The sequence below is a fragment of the Mchenga conophoros genome, linkage group LG10 (genome assembly GCF_057382185.1).
Source record: "Mchenga conophoros isolate Kocher_MC1m ecotype Shallow Benthic linkage group LG10, M_conophoros_male_GT1.1, whole genome shotgun sequence".
Taxonomy (NCBI): Eukaryota; Metazoa; Chordata; class Actinopteri; order Cichliformes; family Cichlidae; genus Mchenga; species Mchenga conophoros.
The window spans coordinates 27036593-27055345 of record NC_140535.1 but is presented as its reverse complement, the minus strand read 5'-3'; the positions used below and the strand labels follow the sequence as shown (position 1 = coordinate 27055345).

The window sequence follows — 18753 nt, the reverse complement described above, 5'->3', positions numbered from 1 at the left end:
AACTGGGGCTACTTTAGTGCTCACAAATCATCTTTGTAATATGATATATATATATATATATATATATATCTGACTTTCAGCATGTGCTTTAACCTCACCAGCGTGTGTGGGCTTAGATGGCCTTGGCAATACAATGTGAAAATTTGACAAATTATACAATATGTATATTCAAGTTACCCTGTAAGTGGAGGCCTAGCAGCAATGAGAAAACTGAATTTAGCAGCAGCATCCCGCGATCCAGCAATGCCATCTGAAAAAAGCATTACACAGTACAGAGCTATGTTATATGTTATGGGGGTCATTTTGCTGGCGGGGTTTAGGGGGTGAATTTTCTGATCCTGATGGGAATGGACTCTTCCAACATGAGAAGGTTCCATTCAAACAGGACAAAGGGATTATGGATAGCTTGATGAGTATTAAAATTATATGAATTATATGGTATGGGCTTCCCAGTCACTAAATTCCAATCCAATTGACTTCTGGGAGATTTCAGGCTGACAAGTTAGCACTCTCCTCCGTCATTTAAATACCAAATGAAAGAATAACATAGGAGAGTCCCTCCAGCTTAGGTTTCGAGACATGTAGAGTCAGTGTCAAAGTACACTGAAGCTGTTCTGACAGACAATTCATATTTTGCTTTGGGTTTTTTTATGTCACTCGTTTGTGACCAGAAAAACCTCATCAAAGTCATTACCTGATGCTTTGCGCTAAAAGCCTTTCTAATGGCTAATATAGTCACCCAGGCTTGTCAGCATGTAATTAATTACCACTAATTGTGAGAAGAAGCACACCCAGTCCATCACCCCACATTTTAACCTTACTCTTTAACTAGAACAATTACTGATAGTTACTTAAAATCCAGTCCAAGCATCAGTACAACTGCAATTAGCTTCTGTTTGGCTTATTACAATCACATACCACATGGTCAGCGATGATTGAAAATCCAGCTGCATTCAAGTTGATGCAATAAATAAACTATTTGACATTTAGAAATACGATTAAATGAGAAAATTGATATTACAGAACCTGCCCTGTCTCTGATTATTCCATTCATTCAGTGTTTCCTTTGTTTCCCATAGCATGAATCCCTCAATCCAGAACTGTGATCAAGATTTAGTTTTTTTAGGTATTGCACATATGACTGATTGTGATCAGATTTAAGTAATAGAAAATGAAAATGTGAGCAGGGCAGGAGACCTCCAATGTTTTCACTGTCCTGAGGATGTGTCAAACTCCAACATCTCACCCATTTTGTAGAAATTAAAGAAATGGGATGGAACATGTTAAACGAGTCACTGTTGGATGAATTTTGTAACATTCAGACAGTTCATGCTGCCCAATTTTACTTTCTATGCTTAACTAGCAGACACTGACTTGTACTTGAAGTGTTGTCAGGTTCCTCATTTAAAAAGGTAGCAAATCTGTTTGAGCCGACTCTGAATTTAGTTTGGCGATAAAATGAGAATTTACAGCATTTTTTAAACTCACTATGATCAGGAAAGACCAAGGAAGCATATTTATGCTTTATTTATGCATATTTATGTTTATAAACTTGGATTTTCCCCAAAAAACTACAACCAAACACATGAGAGGTAGAAGGCACTGAATTTAGTTCAGCCTTTACAAAATCGCAAATCAAATTAATTCCCTTCCTACTGACTTTGACCCCTTCCACGATCAAGTGACAAAAGGAGAGCATGTGATCTGATGGACTCACATGTAAAAGCTCACTGGTGAGAACTTGACAGAGTACTGCTGACCAATCACGATCCATTTTAATTCCATATGAGAAAATCACTCAGTGATACCTTTCCAGTCTCTGACTTTTGGGGAAATCTAAACCAAAGAGCTTTCATACAGTGTTAATTCAAGATACACTGCATCATTTTAAAACAATTAGAGATGAAACAAGAACATTTGTAAACAGTGTAAAATGTTTATTTTATTTTTGACAGATTTTATTTGGGACAAAAATCAGAAGCAGGATATGCACATGTGAAAGACTAAATACATTTAACTCTGTAGTGCAGTCGTCTTTTTAAAGAGTTGAAACTAAAATCAGTGTATCTACAAAGGCTGTGACAGATTGCAGACTAAAGACAAAAAAAAAAAAAAAAAAAACTACATGGAAAGTGAAATTTTGTCAATAAATTTGGCCATTTTGATGTCCCGTTTTGACAGCCCTCCACAATCATGTGTAGACAGTGTAATTTGGACCTGTGAAGACATATACATGTTAGTGTCAATCACAAGGCAATGACAACATGATCAAAATATTTTCCTAAAAACAACTTTTAAGAGTTTAATAGTTGCAAAAAAAAAAAAATCCAATAAAATTACATTCTTTGTCATTTCAGAAAACCTTCCATTCTTTTAAATTGTGGTATAGCTCAAGGTTTTGCGTTATTAGGACTGTGGTCACTTTGACAGGTAGGTGCCGGCACCTATCTGCATCACCAGGCTTTGCCTTTATTCATTCGAGTGACTAAACAGGAGCTCTCGCAACTGTTTGTTTTGGTGGCGCCTTTTGGAGTCATCAGTTATGGGACAAATAATATGGCTTGCTCTGTGGTTAACTGAACCAATATACAGTTTTGTCAAATTAAATACCATGGTTTTACCTGTAAAAATATACTAATCTAATTAGAATCACCCCGTTTTCCAAATATGGGCGCGTCTGGCTCCAGTTGTATAAGCTATTAGGCTCAAGTCAAAATGCTGGTCACAGTCTAAAGGGGGGAATGTTAGAGTAATTATGTCCACCTTTGATTTCCAGTCTGTATTCAAGAGTACAAGGTACAAATCAGATAGCATATGTGTGGCCATCTAGACACAGCTTTCAGTGCATTATGTGTCGCATCCAGTGTTGTGCAACCTTGGAAAAAAATATTAAAACTATCACCTAGTTCTGTGACAGCTCTTGCACATTCTGGTGGAAATATAATGTGACCTTCCTGTGTATTGGTAGGTGTAACTACAGCGTGCAGTGCTCCCAGCTGTGCTGTGGTTTGCCACTTGCAGCCAGTGAATACAGGTTTTGGTTTTTGGTCTCTGTGTGACATTTCTGTGATGACAAACTCAAGCAAACTGCCCACAGGTGCTGAGACTTCCTGCTGCTGTCAAACAATACTCTCCTAAAAACCACTCTCTAATCATACTTTACAAAATGTGAAACTTTGTACATATTGTGATACACATTATAGTTTTATTTGACATAAACTGTGATAACTACTCCTTTCCTGCAGCAGTTTGACCCCCCCAGCTTCCAAAAACATTTTTTGTAAATACCCTTAAAACTGACAACCACCAAAACAGAACAGAAGGTTTAGAGTGAATTTTAGAGAATATTAGCAGCAGCTCAGCATACAGCTTCTGTTTTGTCGAGGCTGTACCTCAGTCGGTGTGGGATTTATGTGTAAGTGTCTGGTGGAAAGTGCTGTGGGGGCCCAGAGACCTGTTGCACCATTGTACAGAGACTTTAATAAAGAGTGGATTAGGAGCAGCATTCCTCCCAGAGTGGCCCGGTCCGCCACACAGTAACTCAGTGGCTACAGCCTAATGCTGAGAGATTTTCAGGGACTGGGTTTGTCATATCAACCACTACTTTATTTGTGAGGCAGGGAAAGTGAGAGAGCCTGTGTTAGTGCTGGGGCTGTGAAGGAAGGCAGACATATTTGCAGAGCTTTTCACAAAAAAAAAAAACAAAAAAAACTATGGGAGTAAAGTGTGAACCTGATTTTCTCTTCCTTTTTCTTTTTGCATAAGGAGTGTGTGAAAGCCTGGCTATGGGCCAGTGATAACCGTTTGACATAAATAAATAAATAAATAAGTAAATCAGGCTTTATACAAGATCAGTTGCAGTGTGTCTAATTTGTTATTAACAAACCACAAAACTGTAAATATGGCAACAAATCAAACAGACCACTATTGATTTTGCAAGATGCACTTACTCTAACTGACAGTAAATAAACACAGCACTGTAAATGAATCTCCAGTCCCTGTTACCTTATTATAAACATTGAACCATTCTGGGTGATGGTTCATCTTCTCTGCCTGCAGAGCCACCCGTGACATGAAGCCAAACGCCTGTTAGGGGGAAAATAAAATGATGGCTGAATTTATTGCGAGCATGCTTCAAAATGCATGTTTTTAAGCACAAAGTGATTAATACACTGCATTAAATTTGATCCACTTTTTTATAAATAAATAAATGGAAAAAATACAAAAAGATGATCAAATGTTCAGATGTACAAATTCTGCTAAAAGCAAAGTCATCAGAATAACAAACAGAAAAGGACTCCTGCATTTTTAATGGTCAAAATCTAAATTAAAATAAATAAATGTTAACAGTATACACATAATTAGTGAAAACAAATCATTCTGTAAGTAATCTTGCAAAATTGTAACACTTCAACGGAACTATTGATTAGAAAATATAGCGGGCCTGTTTAAAGGGCTCTGTCATCAAATTTGAAATAAGTTAAATGTGAAGTTTCATAAATAATAAATAAAGTAAGTAACGTTTATTTATATAGCACATTCACTGACATAAAGGTCACAAAATGTGGTACAACAATTAAAACACAATGTTAATAGAGAACCATGTTAGGACAGAATAAAAAAAGTTTAATACTATATAAATAAAATAATGTCAATCCAAAGCTTAATAAAGTGCAATACTGCCATCTGAGGCGGGGAGAAGTACAAGACGGATTTCTGAATATAGAAGGTCCTCTTGGATGCATGTGTTCAATTTCCACAACCACAAAAGGACTTTAGAGCATGCATGCACACACCGAGAAACATACACACTCTTCATAAGTTTGGCATGTGACTCGCTCCAATCACAGGCCATCCAGGGAGTGATTACGGTTATTCTAATTATCTACAAAGAGGAGAGTGAAATCCCTCGTCATGCTCTCTGTGAGGAGAGGGGAAAAAAAGAAGAAAAAAAGAATCAGGTAGACCTATTTCAGAGCAATTTCCCACTGCAATCTCAATTAAGCCCCTAAATGCTTCCTCTCTGCCTAATTAAATCAACTGAAATGCCATTGTTTACATGCTATGGCTGTGGCCCCATCCACCACCTGACATGACGAAACAGAATTAGCCTCAAAGAGGAAATTGCGTTTAGCCTTTTTAGTGTGTTGTAACCAATTTCTGAGACAGCCTGCTCAATTCACGTGTAGTGCTATGCATGTAACACGATCAGGAGCTTGATCAAATTGGTTATCAAGGAAACCGTCTCCCGATCAATTTAAGTAATTGACATATTCCTGCAACTTGACCTCACTGGCACCAATTTAGAGAGCCGGGCGGTCTGCTTTTTCTCAGTTTTCATTGGCTTTAATGGAGATTGCTAAGCAGCCTGTCATGTCAGGTGTTGTCCAAACATGTCTTCTCCCTCTAAGGGCTGACTTCAGGTTAATATACCACTGAGGAACATTAAGTGACAGGTAAAAGGATTCTGTGTTAACACTTTTGGTTCCTGCACAATGTCCCAGTTCAAAACACTGTGCTTTTTCAGAAACTCCCTTCCTAATCTGTCCCTTGTTATAGAACAAAAAAGTCATCTCGTGGTATTTTAAGATACTTCCGACTGATTAAACATGGTCTATGAATGTTTATAACTCATTCTTCAGGCTAACATTTATTTCCTTCTTTTTTGACACCATCATTGGTATTAGGGTTTCCACTACACAAGATGTTGGCTGAGACCATGCAAAGTGCCAAATACTGCAGTTCCTCTGGTGCCCACTAGAGGCTTGCTCCAAAAGTGAATTGATCCCCATACAATCCAATGTTAAAGTGCCCAATTTTGCAGCAGAATTTAAGAGTAGACATTCACAGCCTAGTATAGAAAGTGTTTAGGGCTCTATAGACAGTTTCTCTAACTCATCTATCTGGAAACTAGATTTGGGGGTGTGGCCACTTTAACACAGACAACTGCTGTCACACCTCACCTTTGGTCTGCTCCACTGCATTTGTGTTGTAGGGACCTCATAAAGCAGTTTTAATGCATTTATTTGACAAAAAATGGTTTCTACTTGAGTTTTGCTAAATGAAGTTCTGGTATTTTGCTATTTAGCTACTTCACAATAACTGGCAGATTTCAATTTGTTACTTACAAAAATACAACTTAAGAATGGTAACCAAATTTGCTAGTGTTAGCTGACACTCTCATTCAAGAGTGGAAATGTGTGGCATTAGAAAACTGATGGAAACACAGTGTATAGTAACAATATGTACATTACAGTGGCTACGTAAATCCTTTATGGTAGGAACTAGCTTATACTGTACACAAGTGGGTTTTTCAGCTTGAGTACCTTTTTGTTTCAAAGAGAGAAAGATGACAGAAATTCAGTCTACACAGCTTTTAAAACTGTGCTCATGAATGTTTGTGTCCATTAGCATAGCACTTTGCTATGCATACATTCAATAGCAAGGCTGAAAGAACACACTGATGTACACTCTAAAAACTCAACAATGCTGTCTTAGTTGGCGAAAAAGCTAGCTTCAACAGAAACACCAAAATAATTCAATACACACACACACACACACACACACACACACACACACACACACACACACACACCTGAGAAGCAGAATCAATGACTGGCATGGGCAATGAACTTTTTTAACACTCAATTTCACTCCAATAAAAAGAAGTTTTGTTGTCTAAAATGACTTCTGTCTTCTCTGCAGTAGGTGCTAAGCTAAAAGCCCAACAACAGCACAAACATGAACAACGACAGGCCAAATGACAGTACACAGCTACAAACATATACACATGGATCTGTAAAGCTTTTTGGAGCACCTATAGGCTACCAGCCCAGTACCATGCTGGTACCGTAAAGAGACAAGCATGCATGTATAGCATCCTACGCTTTTAAATAAAAGCAAAAAAATACAAGCTGGAGAAGCTTCAGCTCATCTTTCTTCCTCTTCTCCCTGTGCACTGCCACAACTTGTACATAAAACTACAATGTCCTCTAGTGCCTTCAGGCAGCTTTTCACTAAAACTACACAACACCGCAGTGTCCAACAGGACACTACTCAGAACAGAGTTCACCGAGAAGAGAAAAAATAAAACAACGAGTTCTTTGTGTGACTTCCGTCTTCTCTATAGCAGGGGCTAAGCTAAAGGATCAACAGCAGGACAAACACAAACACGAGTAGCTTACATTTCCAGCTGTTCCACATATCTTTGACACCGTCCCCATTTGGCGGCAGACAGCTACGACATGTAGGTGTGCGTTTACTGATCATGCTCGCCGCCTGCGCTTCATCAATCCTATGCTAAAGTTATTGCTAACCACAAATATTAGCAGTCTTATTTTCACTGAAGACTTACATAAAATACATAGAAACGATCAATTTATTTGCAAATGTGTAAAAATGTGACAAGCTAACAAAAATTAAAAGCATGACAAATGGTTTCACTGGTGAACATGCAACTAAGCAACTTCTTAAAAAGAAAGGTTTGTCATGTTAGCATTGTTTCCAACAGCCTAAAATGATTATAAACAATAGGAATGAATCCCTCTGCAAGTATTTATTTTTTCTTGTTTAGTAAATTCAAGGATTTTAATCATCAAATGTAAATGCAGATTTCATAACTTTAATCCTGCAACAGCTAAACAGTATCATGACGTTTGCCAATGATCAAGAACAATGTATTTTGAATTATCTAACCATCCATCCATTTTGTTTACCCCTAATTCATTCAACTGAAACTGCACTAAACCGGACTAGTTTATATTGATAACCCAAGCTTGAAAAGTGCTGTATAACATGGAAGCTGCACTGCTTTTATCATAAGTATTGTCACACTTTCCAAGACATTTCCTGTCCCCATTCAGCTGTCAGTGATGTGCAAATGAACCAAAGAGCATTTGGAGGGAATGGGAAACATAAGATGACTGTTAAGTATCATGAAGCCTGATAAAAGAAACAAAAATGGAGAGAAACAAGAAAAAAAATTAAATAAAAGCAGTAATCTCTCGCTACAAATGAATTGGAGTTGAATGTCAAAATAACCTGAAATAGTGAATCCAGAAAATAAATCCTGCCCTACATCAGCCTTTTCTCAACAGACAGTGCTCCCTTGGGGGCAGTAAACAGAGCATGAGGAAACAATACAGGCAAAGTGACAGTGCTGTGCCTGTCCGTCATCTGTAGGTCATCTCAACACCCTCCACTTGGGCCAAACAGAAATTAAAACCAATCCTCAACTCCCAGATGAGGTCTCGTTTCAGCAGAGGTCAAGGGCTTGGCCTCTCAAAGTGCTTTGTTTATCCCATTTGTATTGTACGGGCCACACTTCTCGAGCCAACAGGTCAGCCAGCTAGTCGGCTATCCATCCTCTCAGCCAGCCAGCCAGCAGTTCTCTCCAACTGGCCCAACAAGCTGTAGCTGTCAGAGTCACATAATTTGACGTGACATTATGCAGGCCCCCATCTCAAATAATCAGAAACACCCGACAGCAGACCGCCACTATGCCCCTCTCCCCTCCACACACACACACACACACACACACACTCTTTTGAGGAGCCATTTTGGTGCTATTACAGCATGATTGTCATACAACACTGGATGAGACAATTTGACGTCGGAGCGGAGTGGTGTTCTCCCTCTCATTGCGGCTCTGGGCTGGAATACAGGACTCAGTTTCAAACACATGTGTCTGTTATTTACAGATCGGCTTTCCACCACCCCGCGGTCCAAGGGCTTAGAAACGCCTGCACTGCTTTGCCAGGACTAAGTGCATGCAGATTGTGCCCACCCTTACTAGCCTCTGACAGACACACACTTTCACACTGGTGCATGCACAAATGTACACACACAAGCCTCCTCGGCATATGCGCGAGTATTCGCCGACACGCACGCACAGGAAGACGAGCCGCTCTCCTCCATTACACACCGCCGTGACTACCCGATGATTAGTTCGCTAGCCCCATCATCACCCGCGTCAGCGTTAGCCCCCTGGAAAACCTTCGCTCCTCTGCAAGCGAAGAAAGCTGTGATTTCGATGGCGGTGGTTGTGGTGGTGATGATAATGATGATGACCACACCTCATTTCTCTTCTTTCCCCAAACAGCTCTTCACGAGCTTCCAGCTGGCCAGACGTGGGCTGCCCGCTGAGTTGACATGTAACTTAAAGCAAAATATCAAGTAATTATGAAGCAAAGCTGCCAGCTGTGAAGTTCTTTCATGTAGTCAGAGAGAGAGAGAGAGAGCTCTGCTGGGCAAGTGTAACATCAGCGGTATTAATCTTCTCAAATTAAGATTCTTAAAGTTGAGAAAAGCAGAGCAGGGTTTCAGTTTGACTCTCTGCCAGTGTTGACGCTCATTTAGTGACTAATATCATGTGTTACACCTCTTCACACACAACTCAGCTCCTTTTTGTAACGAGTGTCACGTAACGCTCAGGTATGGTGTTAAGGCCAACTTATGCAAACCCCTCATTAACTGCGGGGGTTAGTAGCGAGGGCTCAAAAAGGCATTGGGCTTGTCAACAGACGGCAGACGTCAGGGCCATCTTACTTTACCCAAGGTCTGATAGCCAGATTATCTAACCACCTCCGCTTGGGTGCCACACCTTGTGGCTTCCCTCCAGCTATTCTCACAGGATGGGATGAACGCAGGATGCCTCTGGTTCCCAGGGAAAGTTTCACTTTGGAGATTGAAGGTGGGAACTGAACACCGCTGAGCCGATTAATTGGCTTCTTGCTCGTCTGAGGACAAGTGTAGGAGTTGTATATGCAAATCTGTGTGCATACCTCTAAACATTTGAACAAATTATAACATTTTCTTGTTAGCTTTCCTTTTTTCTCCCCATCCGGTGGAATGTAAAACACTGCCTAAACTCTTTGAAGGGTGGCAAATCCCTGAATCATCGCGTCCAAACAATAGTCAAGAAATGTGGGATACTCCCGAGTCCACTTAAAGGTGGCTGAAATAATAGATCACCAAAGTCATGTATCAAGGAAACCAACCATTCACTAGTTCCAGCTTCTTGGATGTAACGACTGAAGTGGAAACTGATTATCTTTTGGTATCTGGAAGGTCTAGAAGGTCGACTGGCAGGTCAGTGATTTGATTCGCTGTCCAACCGATCCGCCAGTTTAAATGTCCTTGGGCAAGACACCAAAGCGTCATAACTGCCCACAATATATTATCTGTAACAGGAAGACGCTGAGGTTATAAAAACATTAAGGGCTGTATGAATGGGTGTGGCTTGCAGTGTAAAGTGGTCAGTAAGACTCAAAGTGCTACATAAATACAGCACACATGACGAAAGGAATTAACGTTCATTTCAAAAAGAAATAAATTCACTGATTGATATTGACTGACTGGGAAATTGACAAATCAACCCAACAGACTGTCCAATCTGATTGCTCAACTATTTGCCTGGGAGAAGAGGCCCTGCTTGTTTGGTATGGAGCATGAGCAAATGAATTCATCAGTCTAACCTGTATGCGAAAACATGTGCGTGTGTGTGTGAAGCTGGAGGAGGATGGCTTTGGGAGTTTGGTTTACCCAGGGGCTCAGTTTTAGTTGTAGGACAACTTATTCAACACAAGTAGACCAAGTCCCATAACGAGAGGCAGAGGCTTGAAGGAGATTTGGAGGAGAGGGAGCCTCTGACTGAATATAAAAAAGGGATGGGGGAGGGGGGGATCAGCCTCCAAGAGCAGAGCAGGAGCAGAGGCAGCTGTCTGAACACAGCATTGCACTCTTCAGTAAAAATCAGAGTCGCTACCTCAGACTCGAAATTGGAAGTTAAGTCCAGAAGTTTTTTCCCAGAGCTTGTGATGTAGTTATTGTTTGCGGCAACCTTGGGAGGTTGTTTGTGTATGGCAGACACTTAAAAAAAATTTCACACAAATAAAACTAAAATGTTCGGAATTTATTTTATTTATTTTTTTATTTGAAGTGACTATTTTTCAAAATAACAATAAAATGGTAAAATGGTAAATGGCCTGTATTTATATAGCGCTTTTCTAGTCCCTAAGGACCCCAAAGCGCTTTACATATCCAGTCATCCACCCATTCACGCACACATTCACACACTGGTGATGGCAAGCTACAATAAATTAATTTTAAAATATTTTCCACAGCAGCTTGAAGTCGTTTCCGAGGAAAAGAGTTACAAGAGTAGGAGGGGAGTCTTTTCAGCCTTTCAAAATTATTTTAAAAATAATGTATGGGATGAAATCCAGGTAATTACTGATGCATTTGAGTAAAATTATACTTTTACATTTACAGTTCCACTAATGTTATGTGTTCAAGATACGATTACTTTTTCATTTCTAGGCTGAAGTGAAATGTGAAAAAATAAGCGTACTATCAGCAACCGATGGACGCAGGAGTGGATGCAGTGTTTATACTTTAAGCTAGCCAGTGAAATATGTTTGTATTATATCCCAATATGGGGGGGAGGGGGGGGGGTCTATAAGAACAAGATAGCAGTGAGTGAATAATGTAAATATGTAATCCCTTTAAAATAGTTAAACATACAGCAATTAAATAAATTTTACTACTAACTTTTACTATTAACTAAAACTGTCAGAATCCATATATATTTTAATACAGCACATGATAGGAAATACTTTTAAATGCTTTATCTTAATGTGTATATTTGCTATATGTTTTCGTTTCATCTAATAATATCATCGTAGGTCTTTGAATTGAAATGTTTTAATAATACTATTGTTGTGACTTAATTATTTATTCAATTACAAGAAAAACTAATTAATGGTTTTACTTTTTCTTTCATTTGGTTTTTATTTTTTTATTTATTATGTATTTTTATTATTTAGTTCAAATGTACAGCACTTTGTGTCGGCTGTGGTTGTTTTAAAGTGCTTTATAAATAAAGATGATGATGATGATTTGGAGCCATATAAATAAAATAAATTGACCCGAATCATCAATGATTGCACAATTACAAACAAACATGTTGCACAATTAAAATGAACATTCAAGGCAATGTTTTGTGTGGAAAACAGAAATGAACCAGATGCGTAAACATTGAGCAATATTTTACTATTTTACTGTTTCTATTTAACTGTTGTAATTTTATTATGCTCGTCTGAAACAGGTCTCGCTTGTAAATGAGACATTCAATCTCTGATGGGATTACCTGTTTAAATAAATGAAAAATAAATACTTTTATTTTTAAAATAATTTATGAATGAAAACTTCAAAACGATTGAAAATTGTCCAAAAATAACATTAATTGCCAACAATACTATCACTGATAAATTTAATAACCTCTTCACTGGTGCTCATACCCATTTGCTTTTTAATCCCTCTAATAAAAACAGTGGAGCATGCTATGGATGCAGATATTTAACCATTAAAAATTTCCCTCCTTAGGTTAAGACTGCCCTTGTTTACTTTACAAGAAAGACTGAAGATAATAACCGGCCATTTTTCCCCTCTATCCTAAATGTAGCTTTTGAGTGATTTTTTTTTCCCAGGGCTGCTTGACTGAATATTTGTGGGAGAAGGAGGAATGCCATCGATGTCAACCTCAGCTAACACAACACAACAGTTGAGCATGCACAGCTCACCCTCTCTTATACAAGCTGCACCCGAAAGCTACCCGTTTCACTTGTGTCGCATGAAAGTTTCCACTTCATCCACCGAAATGTATAGCAGATGGTAATCTGTAAACATACATAACATAAAGCTTGATGTGTAAACAATATCAGCGACCACAACTTAGAACATGTTCAATTCCAGCCCAGATTTACAGTATTAAACACACACACACACACACACACACGCGTACGTCTATATGTGATTGCAATAACTGACCAAAGCGACTCCAGAAAGAGGATTTCACCTCTCAAAGCACATTAAACAGACTGGACTTGACAGGAAAAATAACTCACAGTTACTCCTCCGACTAATGCCACAAACATCACACTGTATACCCACACGCCGCAGCTAAACTCCTGAGCCATTTATAAAGGCATCATAACACTTTCCACTTGCTGTAATCAAAGAAAAATAAACTCAAAGAAGCAATCCCAGCTGCCATGTTTCCTTTAAATTCATTTCCAGCTCTTGAGCATCTCATGAATTCGCTCAACTTGCTGTACTCACTTCAATGCATGAGTATGGCTCTACCGCCCCCTAGAGATCAGGAGAGGAAGTGTTTTGATACACAGGAAGGGGATTTGTTATTCTCATTATAAACTCTTGGGGATCTGATTTCCTCAAGCCCATCACTTGGAGATAAGTGGCGAATGGAAATCAGCCAGCATGTCGCTCCTCATCTCCATTCCCCTTCGGTAAAAGCCCTTTAAGAGCAGCCATGAAAAACGAGCTGGAGAGTTTGTGAAAATGCATCAGAGAGTTTGAGTGGTGTCTGGAGAGAATAAAAGAGGGTGAAAAAGAAGGATAGAGAGACAGACAGACAGAGCGAGCTGCCAGCATGTAAAATTGGAACAACATGAGCTCATTCCCCCAATAACATGGGGCACAGAATGGGAATGAGAGACGGACAAAGACTGAAAGGCAGAGACAGGGGAAAGGAGGGTGGCAACAAGTAAGAATTTAAAAAAAAAAAAAAGAAGAGAAAAAGAAGAGAGAAAGCGATGCACAGCAGAAGGAATGATGGGGTTGTTAGTGGTTTGTGAACCAGATGAAACATTTTAACCAATTTGATTGTTTGTGAAAGAAATCATTCTGATCAAAACCCTAATTGCTGCCAACTGGCCTCCTGGCGAGTCTCAGAGTAATGCAGCCTGACGTGTCGGGGTAAGAGGAGAGGCTTTAGAGCCAGGAGGAGTAGATGGGGGAGGTCAGCGCTCACCCTCCGACTTCAAACATGGGGAAGTGTAAAAACAGACTATTTTAGGGACTAAAACAACTAACGATGGGATTAGAGGAAGTCCGCTAAGTGGCCTTGAGATGCTGCAGTTTACTTCGCCCCGCACAGAGTGAGCGAACGGAGCAGCTGCTTACAAGACGTGCCAAAAAACTTTTGAAAAGAATATTTAATGTTTGTTTTACCCCAGGAAGCAAGAGAACTAGTTTCAGCTGCCAGGCAGCTCTCAGGAACTGTGTTACAGTAGACACAGTCACCAATATTATAAATAACTATATAAATATTATAAATAACCTTCTGATAAATTGCCATAATTCATTTTAAATGAAACACTTACTTTCAGTGCAATCCTGAAAATTCAGAGCTAAACTGTACCACCAATGTGCACCTGTCCATTTCATCTAAGTACCTCATACAGTACCTGCATATTTTTCCATCCATCCATTTTCTTCCACTTATCCAATTCAGCGTCTCAGGCTGTCATGCCCACTTATACACCTAGAGTCATTTTAGTTAGAAACACCAGTTGACCTAACCCCATGCATGTCTTTGGACTGTGGGAGGAAGCAGGAATTTCCCAGAGACAACCCATGCAGACAGACATGAGGAGAGAATGCGAAATGCAAACAGTAAGAGACCAAGCTGGATTTGAACCCAGACCTTCTTACTGTGAGGCAACAGTGCTAACCGCCATCCTGTTATTGCACATGGTTCACATGATCAGGTTCACTTGTCTGTATGGAATACTAGGTGTATTTGTTTCTTTATGCATTATATTGTTATGCATTGTATTTGGTGTAACTTCAGATGCCCTCATGGTTGGGTATCTTAATGATACTTTTATCTGGATAAATAAAGGATTACACCGCCGCCCGGCATATTCGCCCTACTCAAATATTACCATACTTTACTGTTGACTCTGATTAGCATCCCAAAGTATCCTTGCACTGTGTCCTTGTGTGTCTTTAGAAGCACTTAAAATTTAAACACTTCGTGATAAATATTCAAAGGATGGATGCTGGTTTTTATGGATAGTGGCACAAATTATATAAAGAACAGACCTCTGCAACATGTGCAATTAAACTATCCTGGTGTCACTGAACGTCCTGAGCACTGCCTCAAAGTGTCTCTAGACTAAAGTAACAATCTGGCATTCAGGGCTTGTTTGGATTCATGGTCTGTTTTAGTTATTCTTTGAATAATATTCCCCAATGGGAATCATAACAGTTTTTAAGGCAAGGTTTTCTTCAGCTTCCCTTTTTCAGTAAATATTAAGCACAGATGGACTGAGAAGTTTGGCAAGTTTGGTGGAATTATAAGAACACGGGCACTGCTTCTATTTAAAATTGTAGTTTTTGTTGAGAAAACGAAAAAGCAGAGTATATGGCGCGAAACCACAATGTAATTGCAGGGAAAAGTGTTTTAATTTAAATACATTTTTTTTTAAAATATACTTGCTAAGTATGAGGAATCTGATCTCAATGTCTGTTAGTGAGTAGACTGGACTGAGCAGTGTGCTTTGTATTATTGCAGCTACAAACCAGTTTGTTCATAAATAGATTTGTAAATAGATAATTTTGACTATTACACTGTATATATATTGAGCACTGCAGCAGTAGCAGGAGTAAGAAAACTTTTTTGTTGAACCATTTTTGTCTTGTTTATTGGTTATGAGTTTAAGTTGGAGATTTGTCTTTTGTTTGTTTCTGGCCTTTTCTTCGGTGTGGTTGGTGTGGGTAGCTGCACCTCATGTTACATCCAGGTTACCCCAGGCCGGGGACGTAATATTATTTAAATCACTAACTTTTTCCTGCAACTTCATGTCTTTTCTTGAACCACAAAATTTCTATAATTCAGTCTCACGTAAACCAAGTCAGAGATATTGCATAACAACCAAACAATAGTTCATTGATGACACTGACACGAAGAACGCTAATCACAGTATTGTTTTTAAACAATACCAAGCCCTAGATGTTATTATCCTGCACATTTGGTGTCTTAGGTCATTCATAAGTACTTCAGAAAAAATGCTGAAACTTGACACAGTTATAACCTGTGGAGACATGTCTGACTACTGATTTCAATATCACAATTTTATGCTCAGTATGCTACCAGAATCACAGCTGAGTTTCCGATCAACACTTTGGGCATGCATCTGGCAGCGTGCAACAACCCTCCTATAGGTGAACAGATTTTCAAGGCTACAGAAACTGGAAAAATGACTGCTTCATCCCAGACTCTACTGGCCACCTGGAATAAAAAAAAGACCACTAAGACAGAAATAGATGTGCATGTTTCTTTTTTCCCCCCCTTTATGTCAAATTCAAAGAAACACCATTTACACACCATCCAGCTGTGCAGGCATGGCTGTTGTGGTCTGATATTGTGATCCCAGCACTTATATAAAACTGTTATTTTGAGGCACTTTTCTTTTATTACACCTTTAGCATCTTACATCCTGCGCTTGATTTAATGACAACAGACACTTCAGTTTCAATCACCATATGCAATGGTGCCTAGATGTCGAATTAGCTGCTGATTTTTGCCTGTCGTTCAATCTTTTGCACGCATAACTGCATACTAATCGTGGCAGAGAGGGGCGCCTGCCTCACCTTTGGAAGCAATTACAGTTTCAGGGTTTTGCTCAAGGGAATGTGGACAGAAGAAGACAGTGATAGAATCGCCATCCCTGCAATTTGTGGACTAGTCCGCCACAACTCAACTATACGTGGTAAATCAAGAATAGGACCTATGCATATTTTGAAAAAAGTGCACACATGCATGACAGGGAAAGGGGAGAAGACGTTAGATACACCTAACTGCACCTGATCATGAATGGCTAGCCTTACATAAACATAATCTAAATTAGGTCTAAACTCAAATCAAAGGAAGTGATGAAAAAATAACAGCAATATAAAAAAAATAAAATTCTAAGTCATAGATCCCTAATTAGATCTAAGACTTCAACAAAGCTAATTACTATATTAACATAAATACACACACCTGATTAAAGGTTTTAAAGTGAAGCTCTTTGAAGATGGCATCACGGTCCTCCACCTCCATCCAGCCTGTGGCCCTGAGCTCGACCAATAGCTGCTCCCGGTCTTCAGGGGAGAGCCAGTGTGAGTCTGATGACTGGACAAAATCATATTACGGTTAAACTCTTTAGCCCTGGAATTATAAAGGACAAATCACGTTTTTTGTAAAAAAAATTTCTTGCACTATAATGAAAAGTGCTGATTCAACCTTTACACACATGCTTAGTCTAGTATTAGGAGTTCTCTGACTGCTATTCACGCTGCGTCCAAAAGGTGGCGGTCTAGACCCAAAAATGAACGTTAACGCCGTCCTTTCCAGGACAACAGGTCAGGCTTACCTGGGTGTAACCTGCATAAGGGACCTAACTTGATTGGTTTAAATAACGGATTTGGACGGGACTCCACTCAAGCCCCGCCCTACTCTAAAAGTCTCAACCAAGCCCTAACAAAGCGTACAAAATGCAGGCATTTCACAGGCTAAAATAATAAATAAATGTGATGGTTAACTTTTAATATACAGTTAATCTCAACTTCGCAATAATATGAATACCAACCTCGCCCCGCTCACATTTCTATTGCACATGAGCCAAATGCCAACGTAAAAAGCAAAGGGATCAAATTAACTGAGAAATCTAAAAAACTACTAACGCCGAATTAAAGAACAGTATAAGAGCAATTCATAAAACTGTTACACACTTTAATCGTTTGCGCCTTAACGTAAATGGACGCCTTAAAGTTTGTATTTACATTTTTCCTGGTAGAGTTCAGCGTACGGTTTCTCACGTGATAGAACGACGCGAGCTGGGTACTTTGGAGGCTACACGTCGGAACGGTGCTTGGCTTGTCACGTGGGAGTGCACCCACACACTTAGCTGTGTTCAAAAACAGACTTTCCTCACGTGGAGTTTGTTTCTTCTGTTATTTAATGCTAATGCTAAAGCCTGTCACTACATTACTCACCATTTTAGATGAGTTGTTGCTGCAGAACGGAGGCGCCCTCAAGCTGCTCGGCAGGTGTAGAAGGCTGCCTGTCCTCAGGCTAAACATTAACCTAAACATTATCAGTAAACTGTCAGCTGTCCTCTCTCCCTACCAATGCCCCCTCTGCTCTTCCTCTACTGCCCTCTCATACTTTGCCATAGCTGTTTAACGTAGTGCCTGATTAAAATCACGCATTTTTCCAATGGAGTCTGATTTTCTATTGAGAAGCAGTGGTATGATACTGCAAATATAGCCGAGAGCCATGGATTTGTGAATGCTTTTTAAGGACAAGTAAATGATGTGATTTTTTGCTTTCCACTGCTAATTATCTAACATGACAAAAGTCACTTTTCGCTCGTCTTCATGTGTTTTTCAAACTGGATTTCGATGCAATTTCTGTTGTGTGCTTATATAAATAAAAAATAACCCAAAAGAGTTGCTATAGCCAGATATTTTATGTTTGAGGTGTTTTTTCACTTAAATAAAATTACTTACTGAACACGTTTCATTAGGTTAAATATATAAATATAGAATGTCTTAATACACCCTATAGGTATCAGTCTGCTAAAGTAACAACTATGATGACAAATTTCTCTTCAATTAATTAACACTACTACTGAACATCTGACATATGCCATGATTGAAACGTCATTTTCACCACTGTATAAGCTAACGGAATATTCTTTGATCCTTTGGAAGGACTCTGCCAGTGACCTCTGACCTGTGCCAGGGGGTCTGCGCCTGTCCTCTTTTCTTTTGCTGCCACAACAGAGAATTTCCTTCCTACACACATCACTGTTTGCAATGTTTTCATTTACAGCTGTAAAATATCTCCACAGGATGTTCCTCTCTTTCACTCACTGCAGCCTACATGTTTGTTCAGTGCAG

At 39.3% G+C, this 18753-nt stretch overlaps 1 protein-coding gene across 1 annotated transcript; it reads right to left on the bottom strand.

The window, feature by feature from the left end:
• Positions 1–1916: 1916 nt before the first annotated feature.
• LOC146566082 (pterin-4-alpha-carbinolamine dehydratase 2) lies at positions 1917–18017 on the bottom strand. Its single transcript, XM_085289619.1, has 4 exons — positions 17845–18017; positions 16850–16981; positions 4006–4086; positions 1917–2217 (listed from the first exon to the last, which is right to left on the bottom strand). Exons 1-4 carry the CDS (start codon positions 17941–17943, stop codon positions 2122–2124), a joined length of 408 nt encoding a protein of 135 aa, XP_085145745.1. The 5' UTR covers positions 17944–18017; the 3' UTR covers positions 1917–2121.
• Positions 18018–18753: the final 736 nt, after the last annotated feature.